The following is a 17,858-nucleotide window of genomic DNA, read 5'->3' on the forward strand; positions in this document are numbered from 1 at the left end:
CCGAAATTCGGCCGGGAAAGGTACGAGGCCCATCTGTTGGAGGCCTCGGAACCGGGTACTCCGGTTTTGAAGGTAACGGCCACGGATCTCGACGAAGGTGCCAACTCCGCCATCAAGTATTCTCTTCTCAATTCCACGTGGTTCGTTATCGACGAAACGTCCGGTTTGATATCAACGCGGACTCACGTTGACTGTGAAGCCGACCCTGCGCCGATTTTAGTGGTGATCGCCACCGACTCGGGTCGTCCGCCGTTAAGTAGCAGCGCGACAGTGCGTGTTACCGTCCATGACCTCAACGACAATGAGCCCATCTTCGAGAAGCCGCTGTATAACGCGACCGTATCGGAGGATATGCCCGTTGGCTCCTGCTTTCTCAAGGTAAGTGAACCCTCTTTGTTCGTTCGTTTGCACGAATCGCATGGCGTTACGTAACCTTCGGCGATATCGTAAATATCGCCGTATATTTACTTACGTAGTATGCACCGTTGATCGTTCGGCAGGATAATTGATCTGTCATCGCGTCGACACCGATCGACGACGAATTCCCGCGCGAAACATACCATGCGAATTGATAGCGTCAAATGGCGCAGCGTGTCTCCGATCGGTGAAAGCCACGCGATTCCCAATAGGTTCGTGTGTTGTTTAATCGTTGCACAAGTCGACTGAACGTTTTGCGTAAAGTTGCTTCTCGGCGCGAAGTTGCCACTATGTTGCAAAAGGTTTGTGGTAAATGTGCGAACCGGCCGAAAGGGCAGCGCGCGGCACTGGTCGCGCCGCAAGCCACGTATTCACTTTACGCTGGGAAACTCGTAATTGGAATCGCGCCGCGCATGAAAGGTTTTCTTTGTCGCCTTCTAGCAATTAACGGGGAACCGTGTATATCGGATAGAAAATATTCTCAACGATACGCGATCGATCGATGTTCTTCGTTCGACGCTGGACGCTTGCGTGGGCGCTATCGTGATCGACGTTTCGCGGTTCCAAACTGTCGGACGATGCCACGGAACCGAAATAAACCCGCGTGCACGTTTATTGGCATGCAATGCGCGTCCTATTGTACGTTTGCCACTGTGAGCCACACAAAGAATATGCGTACCAGCACGACGAAGAAACGTGAGAAGATGAATGAGAAAAGGCTCGCGTATTGTACGAATATCGAGAGGGAGTTCGAAAAGTACGCGTTGCTCGACGATCCTAGTAGCGGCTAGTAGCGGCTAGTAGTGGCTGCTGGCAACGGCGAATGCTCGAAGAACACACGTGCCAGGGACGCGTTCCACTTGCGCAGGGAAACCTGTTGCGAGAGTTTTCTTTGTGGCAGCGGCGAGATGCTCTTCCCCGAAGCGGTGTTAGGCCAAGAACAAGTTGCTCTCGACACCGAGGTTGCTTTACGAGCAGAGCGTCTTCGCGATCGGTATACCTGCACGGTGTGCAATTGCCGATCTTCGAAGCTAGCGTAACACGCGCGCGCGCTCCAAACAACCGAGAAACGATCCCATTCTAGACCCTCGATGCAGGTAAACTAGCTCGGGCTATCGGACATTCGCGAGGTGCGAGCTCGTCGTGCGTTTCTGAAATTTAAGACGAATCGACGACGTGCCGTGGCCACGAAACGGATTACGCGCTTGATCGCTCACGAAAGGTCGAGGGCGGCTACGGACGCGAGCGCACGCCTTATCTGTTGACCTTTTTTAAGGACGATCGTCTTACATTTGGCGTAATCGCCGAAAGTAATACTATATGTATATTTTTGTTTGCCTAAGATAACGAAATTGTTACGCGCTTCTGCGATTTGTTTAACCAAGGATCGCTACAGGTAATCAACCCATTCCTTCCGCTTGATCGAAATCACTGAGCATTTGTATCTCCTACGTTCTACTGCAAATTTTACGCGTCAAACATCGAACGTGACGACTCTTTACGCGATAAACGCGAGCGATCGCGTTTGCAACGCTTCGAGATCTGCAAGACCGCGGCGAGATAATCGGTACCGGTGCCGCTGTTGGTGCTGCGACGAAGCGTCTGTCATTCATAAAGTTCATGATCCGTGTTGGCCGTGTGGATACGAGAAACATGAACGATAGAGAAACGGAGGAATAGGAGCGATAAAGAAGGGCAGGAAGCTACGGCATTGTGGCAAGAAGGGAAGAGAAAGGGAATAAAAAGAGGAGAAAAATCCTTCCCTCGATCTCCTCCTTCTCACAAACGGCCGTCCATCTGACTGAGCGAAACTAGTGCCTTCTTTTTTCTTCGATCGGATTGTCATCCGCATTCAAGGGAGAAGCGGTGAATGCTCATGCCGGTGCGCACCAAATGCCGAATGCCAATGGAAATTGAGAGGAATATACCCCTACGTTTTTCAATTGGGTGGTAGACCGTGTGTACACTACTGTACTGTGTACACGGACGTATTCGGTAGGCGGCCGGATACACGTGTACGCATCACGACCCGATCTTAACGTCTGCACCAAACTTTCGTACGATATATATTTTATCGGTGTTTCGTTGCCTAGTTCAATGATGATTTATAATTGTTGCCCGCTCAACTGTAATTATTATAATTATAGATTTTTCGTCGGCCTCTCCCACCCGTCTTTCGAACCCGAACCGGCCGCTTCTTTTCGCTCCATCCCCTTTCGTACCAGCTCCACCCCTTTGGTTCTTCGCCTTCTTTTCTCTCGTTTGTTCCTTCTCGTAACCTCGCATGTTTCACCTTTCCTCTCTATCCCATGTTTGTCTTGTTTCTCTACTCGGTTCGAACAGCGAGGAGAGACCAGACATATATATATACATACATATGTATATACATACATACATACATATGTATACGCGTATGTACGTTCTCCCTATGTAGCTCGAAAACGGGTTTTGAAAGAACCCCACCGATGCCGCGAATCGAATCCATTCGCGTTTCCCACACGCAATTCACCCCTTTCCGTTCGTCTTCCCCAACGGAGAGGGGAACGATTCTCCTCTCTCCGTTTAAATTGTCTCGATACTATTAGCGCCCCGCTACGATTCCAAACTGTTGGATTCCACCGTATCGGTTCGGCGAGCTTGACCCTTTCTCCGCTTGCGTTTGCACGCGCGTAAATAGGCGCTACGCTCGTACGAGAGACTGTGCGCGTTCGTGCGCAAAACTATTCGCATCCATCGGCCGAGTATCTGTCTTTCTATACTACGTGGCAGGTCACGGGTCCGATTCATCTTCCTGCAAGCCTTCCATTATCCGTCCTAACTGGCAACCGAGGATCATTAAACCGCGGATCCTTTTGTCCGACTTTGCGTCCAGTCTTTTTTTTTCAAGGACGGACGAGAAGGGAAATACTGGCCAGCAGGATTATACCGTTGTACCGCGTTTCAACATTTTTCGTGGGTGAGAGAGAGCCACGCGACTCGGAGGATCGATGGGTGAACGAAAACGGCACGACTGGTCTGTAAAGGGGAAGTTAGGATAGGGCGATCGGGAAGATGGCCAAGTTGCATCGGCGGATGGATCGCGTTTCTAGAGGTAAAAGATGCGCGCACGACGACGGTGCATCGGTCGGCCGGTATACATCGTGTATCGCGGTACAAAGTGATGACCGTAATGACTCTAACCACCGTCTGACATCTGGCATTAGGCACTCGAGCTTTCGAGTGGCAACGCCCGCAGCAATTGTTGCCGTTTACGACTGCCGTGCACGCTCTCCTCTGTCTCCTTCTCTTCTTTTCACTTCTCTTCTCTTCTCTTCTCTTTTCTTCGCCTCAGAATGTTTCGCGTTTGCGTCCGCGCCCGCGCACTCCATCGTCCGCGTCCGCCGGCTCTTCTCGCTCTTTCCTCGTCTCTCTGTCCGACGTCGTCGTCTTTCTTCTTGTTTCTCTGACCGCGCTCTGCTCACTCGTCCGCTCTCGATCCTACGCGCTATAGACCGCATTCCCGAGTGCAACGACGAGGCAGAGATATATGTATATGCATTCGCGTGCACCGGTCGGTGCAGCCACCGCATGCGGCTGCTCTCGCTCTCACATCGCGCTACATTGCGATCGCGGTTCTATACTCCGAGCGCTTCTACTTCGCCGCGCTATGAACAACGACACGGTTCTTCTCTTTTGCTCCTTTTATTCCTCGTCGTTTAGGATTGTATCCAATCATAAGCGTGCTTCTTTCTTTTTCTCGCTCTTTTAATTGCCGTTTCACTGGGCGAAGCGACGCCGCGCCGCGCCGTGGACGCCATGCACGCGAACGTTTCCTCTTGCTCTATACTATACAAATCTGGTGTCACGCGTACTCGCCACTAGCAAATACGCTGGATATCTTTCCGCCGCCGTTCGCTCCTCGTCACGCATTTTCTTCGCTTTCGATTTTTCTCCCATCTCGTGAAATTGCGTAACTGGCGCGTAACCGTGCCACCAAGGTTTTCTCTGCATGCCATTCTTCGACTCCGTTTCGGGAATAATAGAGATCGGAGCCGTCGAGAAAATGCTTTACCTCTCACCGAATGAAAACACGATGGTTACCTTCGCGGATCGCGTAGCTTCAGGACGTTAGAAAGTCGTCGGCGTGGTAACGACCGAGAATCTGCGCGGAGGACGAGATCGGGAATCGATCGAGAAGAAGAACGGGAATCGTGGGTTAATCGTGTGACAACGGGAAACGAGATCGCTGGGACATCGTAGTTATTTTCTCGTAGCTGCGAATGGAACGAGCTCGGAGAAACGAGCATGTTGGTTATCAAGTTTCTCGTATGTTCCTGGATTACTCAACGTTCTCTTCCTCTGTTAGTGGGTGGTGAGCTACGAGACGATCGCGCGCGACCGTTTGTCCTCGCGGTTTCCATCGAGCAAACAGATTCTCGCAGGAGCTGCCTTACGGTGTTTTGTAGCTTAACAAGAACGGCTACGAAGTGCAAGTCGCATACCGATGAATACGATGACGAATCCCCCATCGCGAGTCTGCATCGGCTTCTCCGTATGTACGTATGTATGTATGTATGTATGTGTGTGTGTGTGTGTGTATGTGTGTATGTGTGTATGTATGTACTATGCACGTGCCCTTTGATACTCTAGTTGCTCGTGTGCTTTTTTCGATTGTAGGACATCGTACGTGGCTCAGAGGTAAAATCGTCGCCTTGTTCGTTTTCGGATTCCTCAAATGCGATCCTGTCAGCATTGTTTACCTACGCGATTTATCGGATGCGACACCACTGTTTTTGCCGTCGACGCATCTTCCTTATCTTTTTTTCGGTGGATATCGCGCATCGTGTAAGCGTCTCGCGACTTTTCATCGATTTAAGGATTTTCACCGAACTGACCTATTTCATGCGTTTTTCGAAGACTCTACAGGACGACGTGATAATACGACGCAATACCTGTTGTAACGTTCAACCGGCTAAAGATGATTCAATAAGACGCTATCGCGTGACGTTTTACAGTCGCGAGAAATGTTGCTTTCTCCGACGATGACTGGTTTTTCCCTCGGGACTATCGTGCTCGATGGAGGTGGTACGCGTTGGTTCGTGGCGCATAACTGCACACGCAGCTTTTGATTGTCGATTCAGAGAGCGATATCGGCGACGACGATTCTGTACCTTGGATTTCGTGCTGCATGCCAAAGCGTGTACGGCGAACATACAACTTCGTTGAGCGTAGAAGGAAAGGCTGATTGAACTTTACTCGGGGATCGTTATCGTAATTTTTTTTTTTAAAACTCCTCTGAATGTCTTCACGCGGAAACACGAACGTTGCTTTGAACGAAATTTTTTCTTTTTTCCACGTGCAATTACGATTTGCCGACCGGTCGAATTTTCGTGATCCCCGCGTTCGAACGAGAAATCCGATCGATCGGTCGGCCTCGATCAGAAAGCCGCAGGCTGTCGGTCACGTTTCTTCCACGATTAACGAAACGATGGAGAAACGAGCACGAGACGAAAGGGAAGTCGAGTATAAGTGCGTATATACTTGTAGATATATGCATCAAGGCGTCCGGAGAGAAAGCGAACGCTCGGTAGGCAGATCGGTGCCAACTATAAGCCAGGTAACCAAACGTCAAAAGGGGTAGGAAGGGAGGGGAACGAGCGTGCGAGCCGCACTTTCCAATGCACTTGGTGCGACCATTGCACCGGGAAAGTGCACACGCGCTCGACTCGCTATTCAGAGATGGAGATGGAGAGACAACTTGTTCACGCGACTGCCAGCAACATTGGAAAAGTGTGCGTATGCATGCTATACGACAGTTTTCTCTGTGTGATAGAATCGTGCTAGCTTGTGTGCTAGTCAATCGACGTTAACCTATAAAGCTAGCGAATTATACGTGGAATGTCGTGACAGGGGTAAAAACGATGTCTAATTGATCTTGGTTTAATTTTACCATCGATGGGTGATAGAACGCGTAATTTTACTCACAAGTATGCCTGTCCTAGATATTTTCTTCGTTGGATCGGCGTCTCGCGTTTAAAGTCGAATGCATCACAAAGGAAAAAGGTAGAAAAGCTGTTGCGGTTAGAAGGCACTAGGTTTCGTGGACAGAGTCGCAGGGTACGAAGCATTAACGAGTCGAGACTCTAGATAAGCGGTCGCTTGGTAATTCTTCCGTGTTTGAAAAGGCTTGAGAAAATCCGTAGGAAAGCGAGAGCGTAGATTGGCGGCGGAGGAGGCAGTCGGTGAGATAGGCCGAGTGACGACCTCGATTGACCCGCCGATCCGTCACGGTTCTCCTGCTGAACGGGAGAGTGGCTCGCACAATTAGCCGGGCAAGGTGCAACATCGAAGGATCGTGCGTCACGTGGAAGGTAATGTCGGGCTAATGCAGCAGCAACTTCGCGTTCGATAGGTGGTTGGTGGTTGGTTGGTTGGTTGGCTGTTTCGTTCTTTGGTCGATTCGTTGGTACGCTGGTTCGTTTGTTCGTTCGATGGTTCGCTTCTTGGAGCGTGTAGCTGCGCGAAATAATACGCACGAGACACGCGTGTTTCGCTAATGGATTCTCCTGGCCTGAGGCCGATTCGTTTTCGTCGCGTCATCCCTACGCGGAATTTGATTAATTACGACCGCACGACCGGCCCGGTAATTACTTTCCGATAGGATCCGCGCCTCTCTTCTCACTCTGCACCAATCATCTCTCTTGCCGCCTTCCTTGCCTCCTTCTTCTCCGACTTTTTTAATCATCGCTTCCCTTCCACGGAATTCGTCGTTACGCCGTTCCATCGATACGATCTTCGATAACTCGCCTTATCGATTCTTTCGAACGACGTCCGGATACAGAGCCGACGTGAAAAAGGTTTGCGTACGCGACGGACACGCCAAAACTCTGGGAAATTCTTTGAATGTAACCCAAGTATCCACTTATCTGCTAGATATTTCATACGAGCGACGCGACGATCGATTTTTGGCCATATCACGATCGAACTTCGACATCGTTCGTTCTTGTAGTCGCGTCATTTTGTCCAAAGCGGACAAACGTCTCCGAGTGCTAACGTCGGAGCGAGCGGTTTATTTTATTAGATTACATAAGATTAAGGAGCAGCTGACAAGTTAATTGTTTATTAATTCACATTCGCGTCCGGCATGAATGTGCCGTTGGTTATGCGAAAACAGGTCTGTATCGGTCTGCCGGCTACCGGGTGAATACGTATGAAATTTTTTATTTTCTCGCCAGACGTTGGTGTCGAGTCGCGAATTCTTCGCTTTGTCGGCGTAAGCGTAATGGCTTATGAATTTACTTTCACGCTGGATAATTATAGCGTAACGTGTCTACTACGTTTCCTGGAATCGTTTGTACTATGTATCTACTTCGAGATCGAGTCTCTGTTACTTGTATATGATCGATTTGCGAGCCTTTTCCTTCCGTGCGCGAGTATCTTCCCATTCGCGTTTACTACACCACGCGATTTGCCTCCTTTCTTGCGTAAAATAGCTAGCAGCAATTCGACGTTGTTCAAAATCGCGTCGTTCGTAACCACTATTCCGCGTACATACTTGGAATAGTCGTAAGAAAAATAGTCACAAATATAACTACACTATAAATGGTATTTCTTTATCCACTCTAAGCAGTTTTAAGGACCTAGACATTATCTTTACATCTCATTTGACATTTATGGCACATTATAAGAGTATTAATCTCCCGTAGTTATAAATCTTTCGATCTTATTTATAGAGTTTCCAAATATTTTTGCCATATTAATACTCTTATGATCTATACTAGACTCTATACTGTCAACTAGTCAGGCCAATTTTAAAATATGTTGTCTCATTTGGTTTCGCTGTTGTTGTTGTTTTTCACACGTAAATGACATAGAAAAAATTCTAGCATAAATTCTCTAGTAGCGGCCAGATATGATGGTAGACCTATGCCGTTATTCTTTCATAATCATGGCAAAATTCTCAATAACTTGAATTATAGGCTCTTAGCAAAAAAAGAGTAATATTTGAATTTGAAAATTTGAATGAGTAAAATAGTCAAGTAATATTATTCCCCGTTCTAATATCATTCGGCAGTTCTCTCTTAATGTTCCTTTAGAATATCTTGGAAATAAAAAAATAATTTAAAAATAATTATAAATACTATATATAATATAACAATAATTTAAAAATACTAATCAACATCGTACAACTTGTAGTTAATTTAATTGTTTTAATCGTATGCTAGATGATATCAACTCGTTTCATGCAAAGATAGATCTATTTGGGCTAACCTTAGTCTGCCTAAAACACTCGCTGAAATGTATACTTTAATTTATTTTTATTCTGATATCTCATACATATATGTGTTAATACCTTTCCCTACTTTATTATCTTATATGCCAAAAGGCTTGTTTTATTTCCCGTTTGAATAATATAAAATGATATAAAATATTCGTTGTTCATTCTCACGCGATGAATCGTACGCGGTGTAAGTACATGCAACGTGGCCATTCACTTGGATTCGAGCAGATTCGATTAAAGCAGCGGGGAGCGAAGCGTCGTATTAGCGGACAACGGTATATAGGCGCATGTATTAACGGATTTCGTCGATCATACCCGCGGTAGATGTAAGAAGCTTTCCAGCCGATGAAAAGGGTAATCCACGAACTCGGCATAGCTAATTTATAAGCGCCTAAGGCGTTCTGATTATGTCGTTAGTGGCCTGATAGAACAACCAGAATACCGTGACCACTTTGAACGTTTCAAATCGCTGAGTAGGCGAACCAAGTGCAAACGAGGACAACGCACAGCTCCGGAGGTACACTTTTAATTAGAACGATTACCAATCAACGAGACATCGTGCGAGCATTCACAGTTTCGATTCGAGCCTGACGATACACCGATCGTCCTGGATCAGCTAACTAGTGTAGAAACATCGGGAGCCGGTTTTTTTTTCGTTTCTCGGCAAATTTATATTCGCTCGATAACGAATAACCGGTGAATTATCGATCACGTAACGCGCGTCCCAGTCGTATTTATGTGTACATGTGTATGCGTATGTTGTAATTGGTTTGCTGTAATAAATTTAACAGTCAGATAAATTTCCGAGCGAGGGGAACGAAGAGCAGCAGGCTTAATGTTAGTCGAACCAGTCGTCGCCGATTTCTGTTGTTCGCGAATCAATCACCAGGATGCGTCTTGGTTCGAATCGCGATATTCCGTGCCGCTGTTCGAACGTTGTCTCGAAAAGACGAAAACCGAGGGAGTTCCGTCCGTCGAGCTCATTGGAGAGAGGGTGCGAGAAAGGACGCGTGAAATTTTGTCGGAGGCGTTGATAATCGGTAGGACAAAGTTGTTTTCCGTTTCGGTAGACAAAAACGAGCAACTAATCGGCGATGAAACGAATGCCAGGGGCGAGGTCGACTTTTAATTAAGTGGACGTTCAATCAACGGCTGCCTATATACCGTTGACCGCTTACTCTTAGCGAACCGATGCATTTCCGCGTTCCCCGGCCACTGCAGGCATTGGAGGTTTCCGCTCCGGAGAAAGAGAGATATCGTCGAAAAGTTATCATGGAGGTCAGTCCACTCGATCGCGTTCATCCTTAGGTGCACTCGATCGAACGAGTTCCTTCCCTGTCCGTTCGTCTGTCCGATTTCATTCCGCTTACTCGGTTTCCTTTCTCTTCTTATCGACCGACGATCTGCCACGAAAGCTGGTAATGTCGAACAAGGTAACGATCGATTAGCCACCTGCTTCTAATTAATTCGGTAAAATCGAAGTGCGTCGCGTAGCGGAGTGGTCGCGTTATTACGTTGCATCATCCTTAGATCTCTCTCTCTCTCTCTCTCTCTCTCTCTCTCTCTCTCTCTCTCTCTCTCCGTCTTCTGCTCTGTGCAATTGAACGGCTCAGCGATCTCAGCCAAACAGAAAGAAAAATATGGTAGACCCAGCGGTAGCTAATTCAACGCTTTTGCCCTCTCCTTCTACGTTATTTCATAGGTAGCGTTCGTTCCTTTTCTCTTCCCTTTCTTCCTATATTTTCACCGTCCGGCTATCTATTACGACCGTTTCAGTTAAGCAGTATAAAACTATCGAATTGCAATATTTATCGCTGTTATTGAAAATGCGTAACTCGTCATTATCGGGATAACGAAGTTCGACCTTCGAATTTTGTATTTCTACGAATCATGGAATTTATCGTGAGATAACTTTCGAGTCGGTCTTTGGCCGTAATATAAAGAACATTTTATATGGTTGCGTAAGGGGTCAATTCGGATATTATCGTCGAGCGGGTCGTTTGAACGACCTTGCTGCGTCCCTGAAAGAGTTTTCGACTTGCATAACTATGTAGCTCTGATCCATTCGCCGGATGAGAAACCACGCGCGCGCGCGCGCGCGATGCCGTAATACGTTTGAATAGAAGGAAGAGTCGATGGATCGGCGAGGAGGAGAAGCGGAAAGAGGAGGGAAGTGCAGTAGAAAAGAGAATAAAAGAAAGCGGTATGGAGAGAAAGATACGTCGTGAGGGGCATCAGACTAACAGCAGGTGGTTGGTTGGCTTATATACCTTCCCGGGAATCGGTTTAATCTACACACGCACACTCTCGTATCTGCCACGATCTGTTAGCTTCTCGTAGGCGAAGTTGCGATAGTTGCGCACAATGTAAATGGCATTCGTATCTTTGGAATAAGCACGCGCGCTATTACAATTGGAAGGACGTCGCTCGAAAGCGTGTTACACGTAATACGACATTCTTGTGATTTATAAGGTACGCGCGTGGCGTATATGCGTTATGCGCTACAATCGCATCGCGGCTGCATCGCTCAAACGCCGAATACCCGCGGTTGATTGAAATCTGATTAAAAATACGAAAAACGTTGGAAGCAAAAGGTATGATTTTCGATTCGGCCGATCGGAAACATCGAGAAAGTATGATTCCGATGCAGGGCGAACGAACGCTTAGAACCAGGAAGTTTTCGAAGTGATCCGACAGTAGATGCTGCCGGCCGTAATATTGGCAACGTGAATACAGTTTCTGCAAGAGGTCGGAATGCAACTGGCGATGTTCGCAGCATTCTCTCTCTTCCCATGGCTTCCTTGATTTTAGGCATGTATCGCGAGGCATCTCTCTCCGCTATTCTTCGATGCTTTCCTGTTACGCCTGTCTGAACATTATCTTGATACGCGCGGGATACCGTTTACCGTTTCGAGAGAATCGAAAGATTAGCCGGCCAATTTTCAGACGTAGTTCCGTGCTGCCGTCGTTGCGTCGTACTTTCCCTCTTTGTCTTCGTCCGTCCCTTTGCTCCCTTTGTTCGACACGAGGAATTTTATGGTGAAGGAACAAGCTCGGCAAAATCTTTGGAGAAGAAGGGATCGAGGGACCACCTGTCGCTCGATGTACACTTTGTAGCGGACTTGGTTCACGATGTCCGCGCGTGTACGTCACCTCCTTTGAGTATGTATCCGTGCGTGCGTATATATCGAACACCATATACGTCACGCATAATATTCGCGGTTCGATCAAACTTGACGCGCGTCAGTATTTGTAAACCGGTAAGACGGGTAAGTAACTGGTAGTACCCCTTTCGAAACGATATTTTTATTTAAATAGTTTTCAATAATACGGCGCGAGTAGTGTCGCGTGTGCGCGCGTAACGGCACGCGATTCGGTATTCTTGGTATGTTGAAAAAACCCTTTCGAGAAAACTAGAACCCGTGGAACGGGGCTGGATCGTCAGTTGTTATTAAAATATTTTTCTCCGAAACATCCGCGCGAACGCGCCGCTTTCTCTAGGATCGTTGCTCCTTCTCGATTATATCTCGGATCGATGGCCTTAAGTCACACGCTTCTCGTGGCGGGGAGCAACCAACAGCCAACAGTCATTGTGTGGTCAAGGTGTAACTCGACCCTCCGTTACTCGGACACAGTCCTCTGAAACGAGTGGTCAGAAGTAGATTGCTTTAGAGCTGCACAGTTTCTTTCCTTCGAAATTCCTGGAAAAATTCGGAATTACTCGCTCGGAAGAATCTTCCTGTACATAAATCGTTACAGTGTCAGAGCGTATTTACGTATCCCGTGTGTGGATTTGTCCCGTTATAGAAGGTCGGTCAATGCCACTATCGACCAATAATATATAGTAATTCTAATTACTACATGTATATACTAATTACAGTAGTAGCAAGGCGTTTCGTTTTTCACGTAGTTGGCAAAACTTTGATGAAAGATTGCAGGGACGCTGGAATTTCGAAAGGATTCCGAACGCGCGAATCTGTCTCGTAGTCGTTGAGCGCGTTCTTGTCGTCGATTCTCGATTGCCGATGCGAGAGGCAAGAGTGTGCGTCGCGTGAATGAAGCAGCTACGCGCATACCGTTTCCAACTCGTGTAACCCGAACTGAAAGTCACTCGGCCTGTCTACCTTTCTCTCCTTGTCTCTTTCCCGCTTGTTGCATCGCGCGTACGGCCTCGAATGTGAACAACACCGCCGCCGTACTGCCGCCGACGCCCCGTAACCAAATGCTGACGAAAGGAATACTTCATTATGGCACGTGTTTCTTCGAATTCGTGCTTCTCCGACCAGGCTTCTTTCAAAATTCTTATCGCTTCCAAACTTACGCGTTAATTTTCTTGTAAAGAACATCGCTGACAATGAGACAACCGAGATAATTTTCCGTGAAAAGAAGCATACCGTACGATACCGGTGATAGAGGAAAATAAATATTTTGGTGCACGCATCTTCGAATTCGTCTGCCGAAGATTCGGCCGTGTGAAATAAAAACGAGATTCCATTTTTTCACGTCGCCAGGCTTCAAAATTTGATTACACGCTTTTGACGTTATAATACTTCGCTGTATATAAAACCGTGCGATGTAAAAGCTGCTCGATAAAAGTGAAACGTTAACCCGAAATTATGGGGGGAGATACGAGAATTAAAAACGGTGTTGACATTGAAGTATGAATTATTAATACTCAGCGGTAGCTCGACCGACTAAGTTAGTGGTCGTTTTCGATCTTCTTGTCTCTTTACGTTCCCTTCTCATACGGCTCTAAGAAGCTACGAACTGCGGTTACTCGCGTTAATAGGAATCATCCGTCATCGATCAAGTCGACGAGCAAGCGAAAGTACAGGGAAAAGCAAACGCATCCGTGAATTTCCTTGATCGATTCTTTCCTCTCGCGTTAACGACACGATGCGGCGTGAGACACTAAGCTCTGAGAGACTGCGATTTCGAGGAGATTGGGGGAGAAATTGGAAAGTTTTTGACGGGGTACGTTGGAGGATACTCGAAGCACGCCTCAGGAGCGTAGCGCTAGTGGTCAGGGACGAGTGCGTGGGTAAGAATACCGTGACATCGGTTGGCGAACGTGCGGGGGACCCCGCGTTGTCGAGAGAGGCCCGCATTCGTTCTCCAGACCCGAGGAATACGTTGGAAATGCCGAGGATTCGCTATCAGATATTCGTTACTCACATCGGCCCCCCTATCACCCTCCTCGCCCCTTCTCTTTTCCTCCCTTTCTCTCTAACCCGTCCGACATCTTCTCCTTTACGATCCGCACATGTGTTTCGTTTGTACACGGCATGTAACATATGGGCCCCGTGTTATTTATCATACAGTCTTAGCCGCCGATCCCGAATGGGATGTACGCTGCATTCAACAGACCGTCCGCTTACCACGCTCTGCCTAATCGCGTTAATTTTACCGCAGCGACATAAATTATCCCGCGAGAGTCCGAGCTATACGAATTATTGTTTTATTCTCCTCGCACGCTCGACTTTCGTTCCTCCTTTCTCTGGCGACCATGAGCTAGTCGACCGCGTCTCTACGCTTTTTTCTCTACGCGTCTCCTATCTTTTCACGCTCTCCAACGAGACGTCACGTTACTCAAGGGATGTTAATATTCAAGAGAATTGCTTGGATTTTCTCGTTTCGCACGAATCTCGGACCGAACCGAGCCGAGTCGCGTAGACGCAGCTGCGTTCGCGGGAACGTTTTAGCCTCGAGGGCGAGGTAACCATAGCGCTACGAGCTATCCATACCAGCTTGCGCCATTCTTTTCGTTCCGAAAAACCATAGCCGTGAATAATGTCGATGAGGACCGTGCGGTGGGAATCTAATGGAGGAATAGACGAAGAAGAGGAAGAGGCGAAGAAAGAGGAGGACACGGTGGATCGGAAAAAGAGAGAACGCCGGTCGACTGCCCATATTCCATTCCGAGGAGCGCGGCGCGGAGTGGCGCGACGTGCCACTGCGGACGGCCGAGTCAACTTTTTGCGGCTGCATTTCACTTGCACTTGCCCAAACTCATTTGTCAGCGGTACCGAATTTATCCACCGCCAGCTCCACTGTGCATCTTCTGGCATACCGTGTCGCTCGATCTAAATCACAAGAGTGTATTTTCTAGAAGACAAGGATTTTATGCTTGTTTGCTTTGATCCTTTCATCCGAGGCAGGCTGACTTAGGTTCTCGTGCCGAGACGCGTACCGCGCGTTCCCGAGATTCTGCGAAGGTTCTTTGACTCCGGTACGAATGGTTGGCTTTCTTAGTTCGACTGCTGCGGCCAAAAAAGGTAAGATTTTTGTTCGGGGAAAAAGCGACAGACCTACGGAAATTATCTTCGAATTTTACGATCTGCCCTGGCTATTTCAACGGGTCGGGCCAAAAAGCGAAGGTGTCAAGGAATGTCGACTATTTAAGGTCAGTGAAATCCACTTTAACGAACGACCCAAGCGCCATGTGGTCGTCGTCGTCGCTGACATTAAAGTAATTAAAACTTGGGAGGCAACCATCGGGCACGTCCTTGTTCGCGTGCAACGCTTTTCAAGGAGAACGACGCGAAAACTGGAATACACTGGAGAAGAGAAGCAAAGGTCTTGACGTGTCATCAGAGGAAATTAAGTTAATTTTACGTACGCTGCGGCCCTTGTGACTTTTTGCACCCACGCTCGTTTTGCATCGCGCGCTGCCGCTCGTTTGCCGACGCAACGCATAATAATGATCCTGATAGTGAGTCATGAAAAATTCGAAAGACCTGCGCACAGTCGCTTCCAACTTGATTATTCTTCGGTGGGGAAGTGACCCGCTGAAACTCTTTCGCCGCACGAATTTGCGCCCAACTTCGCTCGCTTATCATTCGAAGACGGATAAAGAAAGTTCCAAGAAATCACGACGATCTTTTTCTCTTCTCGTGCTCGTACATCGAACGATCGAACGTGGAGAAACAAAGTTTCCTATTTATCGGTAACTTCGCTCTGTGTGCATTACCTAAGACTGTAGTCTTTCCTGTCGACACACCCCTGCCCCTTCTTTTCTTTTGCAACTCGACGAATTAATTTAACCTCGACAGGACGTCGATTTTTGTTTGTTCTAGCTGATTCTTCGCCTCTCGCCTCCTCAGCCGACTCCCATTTTTCTTCGCCATTGCCCTTTTTTTCTCGCTTACTACCTTGCCTGATCTACCTTTCTTCCCAAACTGACCTGCGATAAGTTGAATTTCGGCCGACGAAACATAGACGAGGGATAGGCGCGACCGATCCGAGAACAAGGCACGAATAAACATTGAAACCGGGATATCGAACCAGAGTCAGAGAGGCACGCGCACCGAAAGTGAAGAGCGACAGGAACGGAGAAAGATGTAAAAGCGAATCTCGTACTAAACACGAAAAGCTAAGCCTGCTTCGAACGTGAAAAAGAGAGTAACGTTTTCGATTTCGTTTCCTTTAAAGGAACATGCCTTGTTTTATTAGCTCCTTGGCTCAAAGAAACTCCCAAGAGTGAAAGGTAGTCGCGTTCTTCCTGTGTCTCCGTACCGATGCATTTTAACTAACGAGAACATCTCCTCCGCTTCTTTCTTCGTCCGTTTCTAGTCGATACGCGACGCGAATAGCAGTAACCCACCGCTACTTTTGAAATAAAGCGAAATAAAGTGGCGACAAATTAATCTTTCGCTTGGCCGGACGGTTAAGTGCGTATTTAGGAAAGATACGGGGCTCGAACCGAGTTCGAAGATATTCTTGGATTCTTTCAATAGTGGTGCTGGTGACGATAACGATTTTGCCGAGAATTCGGTGAACCGAAGCGCGAGCAACTTTCGTGTAGAGTAATAACCTGCAAAGTGCACTCGCCGCTCGGTTAAACGAAGAACGAACCTTCGCTCGCTGCTTGGTTACGAAACGACGAAGTCAAGGGAAGAGAAAAGGCGCTCCGCCTTTTAAGGAGAACCGCCTGGTCCAATCCAGACTTCTGTTCTTCGTTTCTCTATATTTCTTTTTCCCCTCCTGTCCTCTTTTCTTTTTCGCCTGAAATTTGACGTCGATTCGTCGTGAGACGATATCTTCCTGACCGGACGTTGCTCGATATCGCGACGATGATAATGTCGAAAGCACGCAAGGAGAAGCGCCAAGGCAATTTTTATAGGATTAGAAAAGATTTTTCGTAACATTTGATATAATGAAGTAGAGCTTCTGTTTACGTTTTGAGCTAGCCACGTTTACGCTTCTGTGAGGTCTGCAGGATAATGCGGCAGCAATATTTTGAGTCGGTCTGTCAAAAGAGACCCACCCCTCTGGTTATTGTAGTCGCAGTCGGCGCATTCGTAGTTGTCGTTACGCGTGCTCCACTTTTTAAGTTTTTCGGCGGAGGTCCCCAGGGAGACGAAGAGAGAAAAGAGGAGAGGAGAGGAGAGGAGAGGAGAGGAGAGGAGAGGAGAGGAGAGGAGAGGAGAGGAGAGGAGAGGAGAGGAGAGGAGAGGAGAGGAGAGGAGAGGAGAGGAGAGGAGAGGAGAGGAGAGGAGAGGAGAGGAGAGGAGAGGAGAGGAGAGGAGAGGAGAGGAGAGGAGAGGAGAGGAGAGGAGAGGAGAGGAGAGGAGAGGAGAGGAGAGGAGAGGAGAGGAGAGGAGAAGAGAAGAGAAGAGAGGAGAGGAGAGGAGAGGAGAGAAGAGAAGACAGATCGGTGAAGTGGAAGGGTTCCGAGCATTGGCCAGGGGTTGTCAGGTCCCTAGTAGGACCTAGGTGAGAGCATGGAAACTGGTCGGATGTGTACGGGTCGGTGAGAAGCGTACGGGACGAGGGGCAGGGAAGAGAGGAGACGAGAGTGAGTAAGAGGAGAAGGCGGAATGAGCGGCGAGGACGAATGAGTGGCGAGAGAGGGAAGAGGAAAGAGGGGATAAGGGCCAAGAGAGTGAGGCGACCGGCATTCCATGGGGCCCGTATTAATTATACCAGGCCTCGGTGATGCTATGCGAGTGCGAGCGAGAACTCTGAACTTCTTTCTCTTTTTCTATCCATCGAGCTCTCTCCGTCTTCGTCGTTCTTTTCTCGCGCTTTCTGCTGGAGCAACGAGGATCGCCTCGGACCGGATTACGTGGATAGAAAAGGAACGGGAACCAGTAGACCAAGAATGGGGGGGGATGAGAGTGGGATCCCTCTCGACCGCGGTAGGAGTACGCTAATGCGGATCTACTGCCTCTCTAACAAT

At 48.0% G+C, this 17,858-nt stretch overlaps 1 protein-coding gene across 1 annotated transcript in view; it reads left to right on the top strand.

The window, feature by feature from the left end:
* The window catches only part of Ds (dachsous cadherin-related 1), a 212,839-nt gene that overhangs the window by 3,202 nt on the left and 191,779 nt on the right, over window positions 1-17,858 (top strand). Inside the window, exon 1 of the mRNA XM_072008318.1 lies at window positions 1-378. This exon is cut by the window's left edge and continues 3,202 nt beyond it. Coding sequence (XP_071864419.1) covers window positions 1-378 — 378 coding nt within the window. The remainder of the gene's footprint in view (window positions 379-17,858) is intronic.

This window comes from Bombus fervidus, chromosome 8 (genome assembly GCF_041682495.2).
Source record: "Bombus fervidus isolate BK054 chromosome 8, iyBomFerv1, whole genome shotgun sequence".
NCBI lineage: Eukaryota > Metazoa > Arthropoda > Insecta > Hymenoptera > Apidae > Bombus > Bombus fervidus.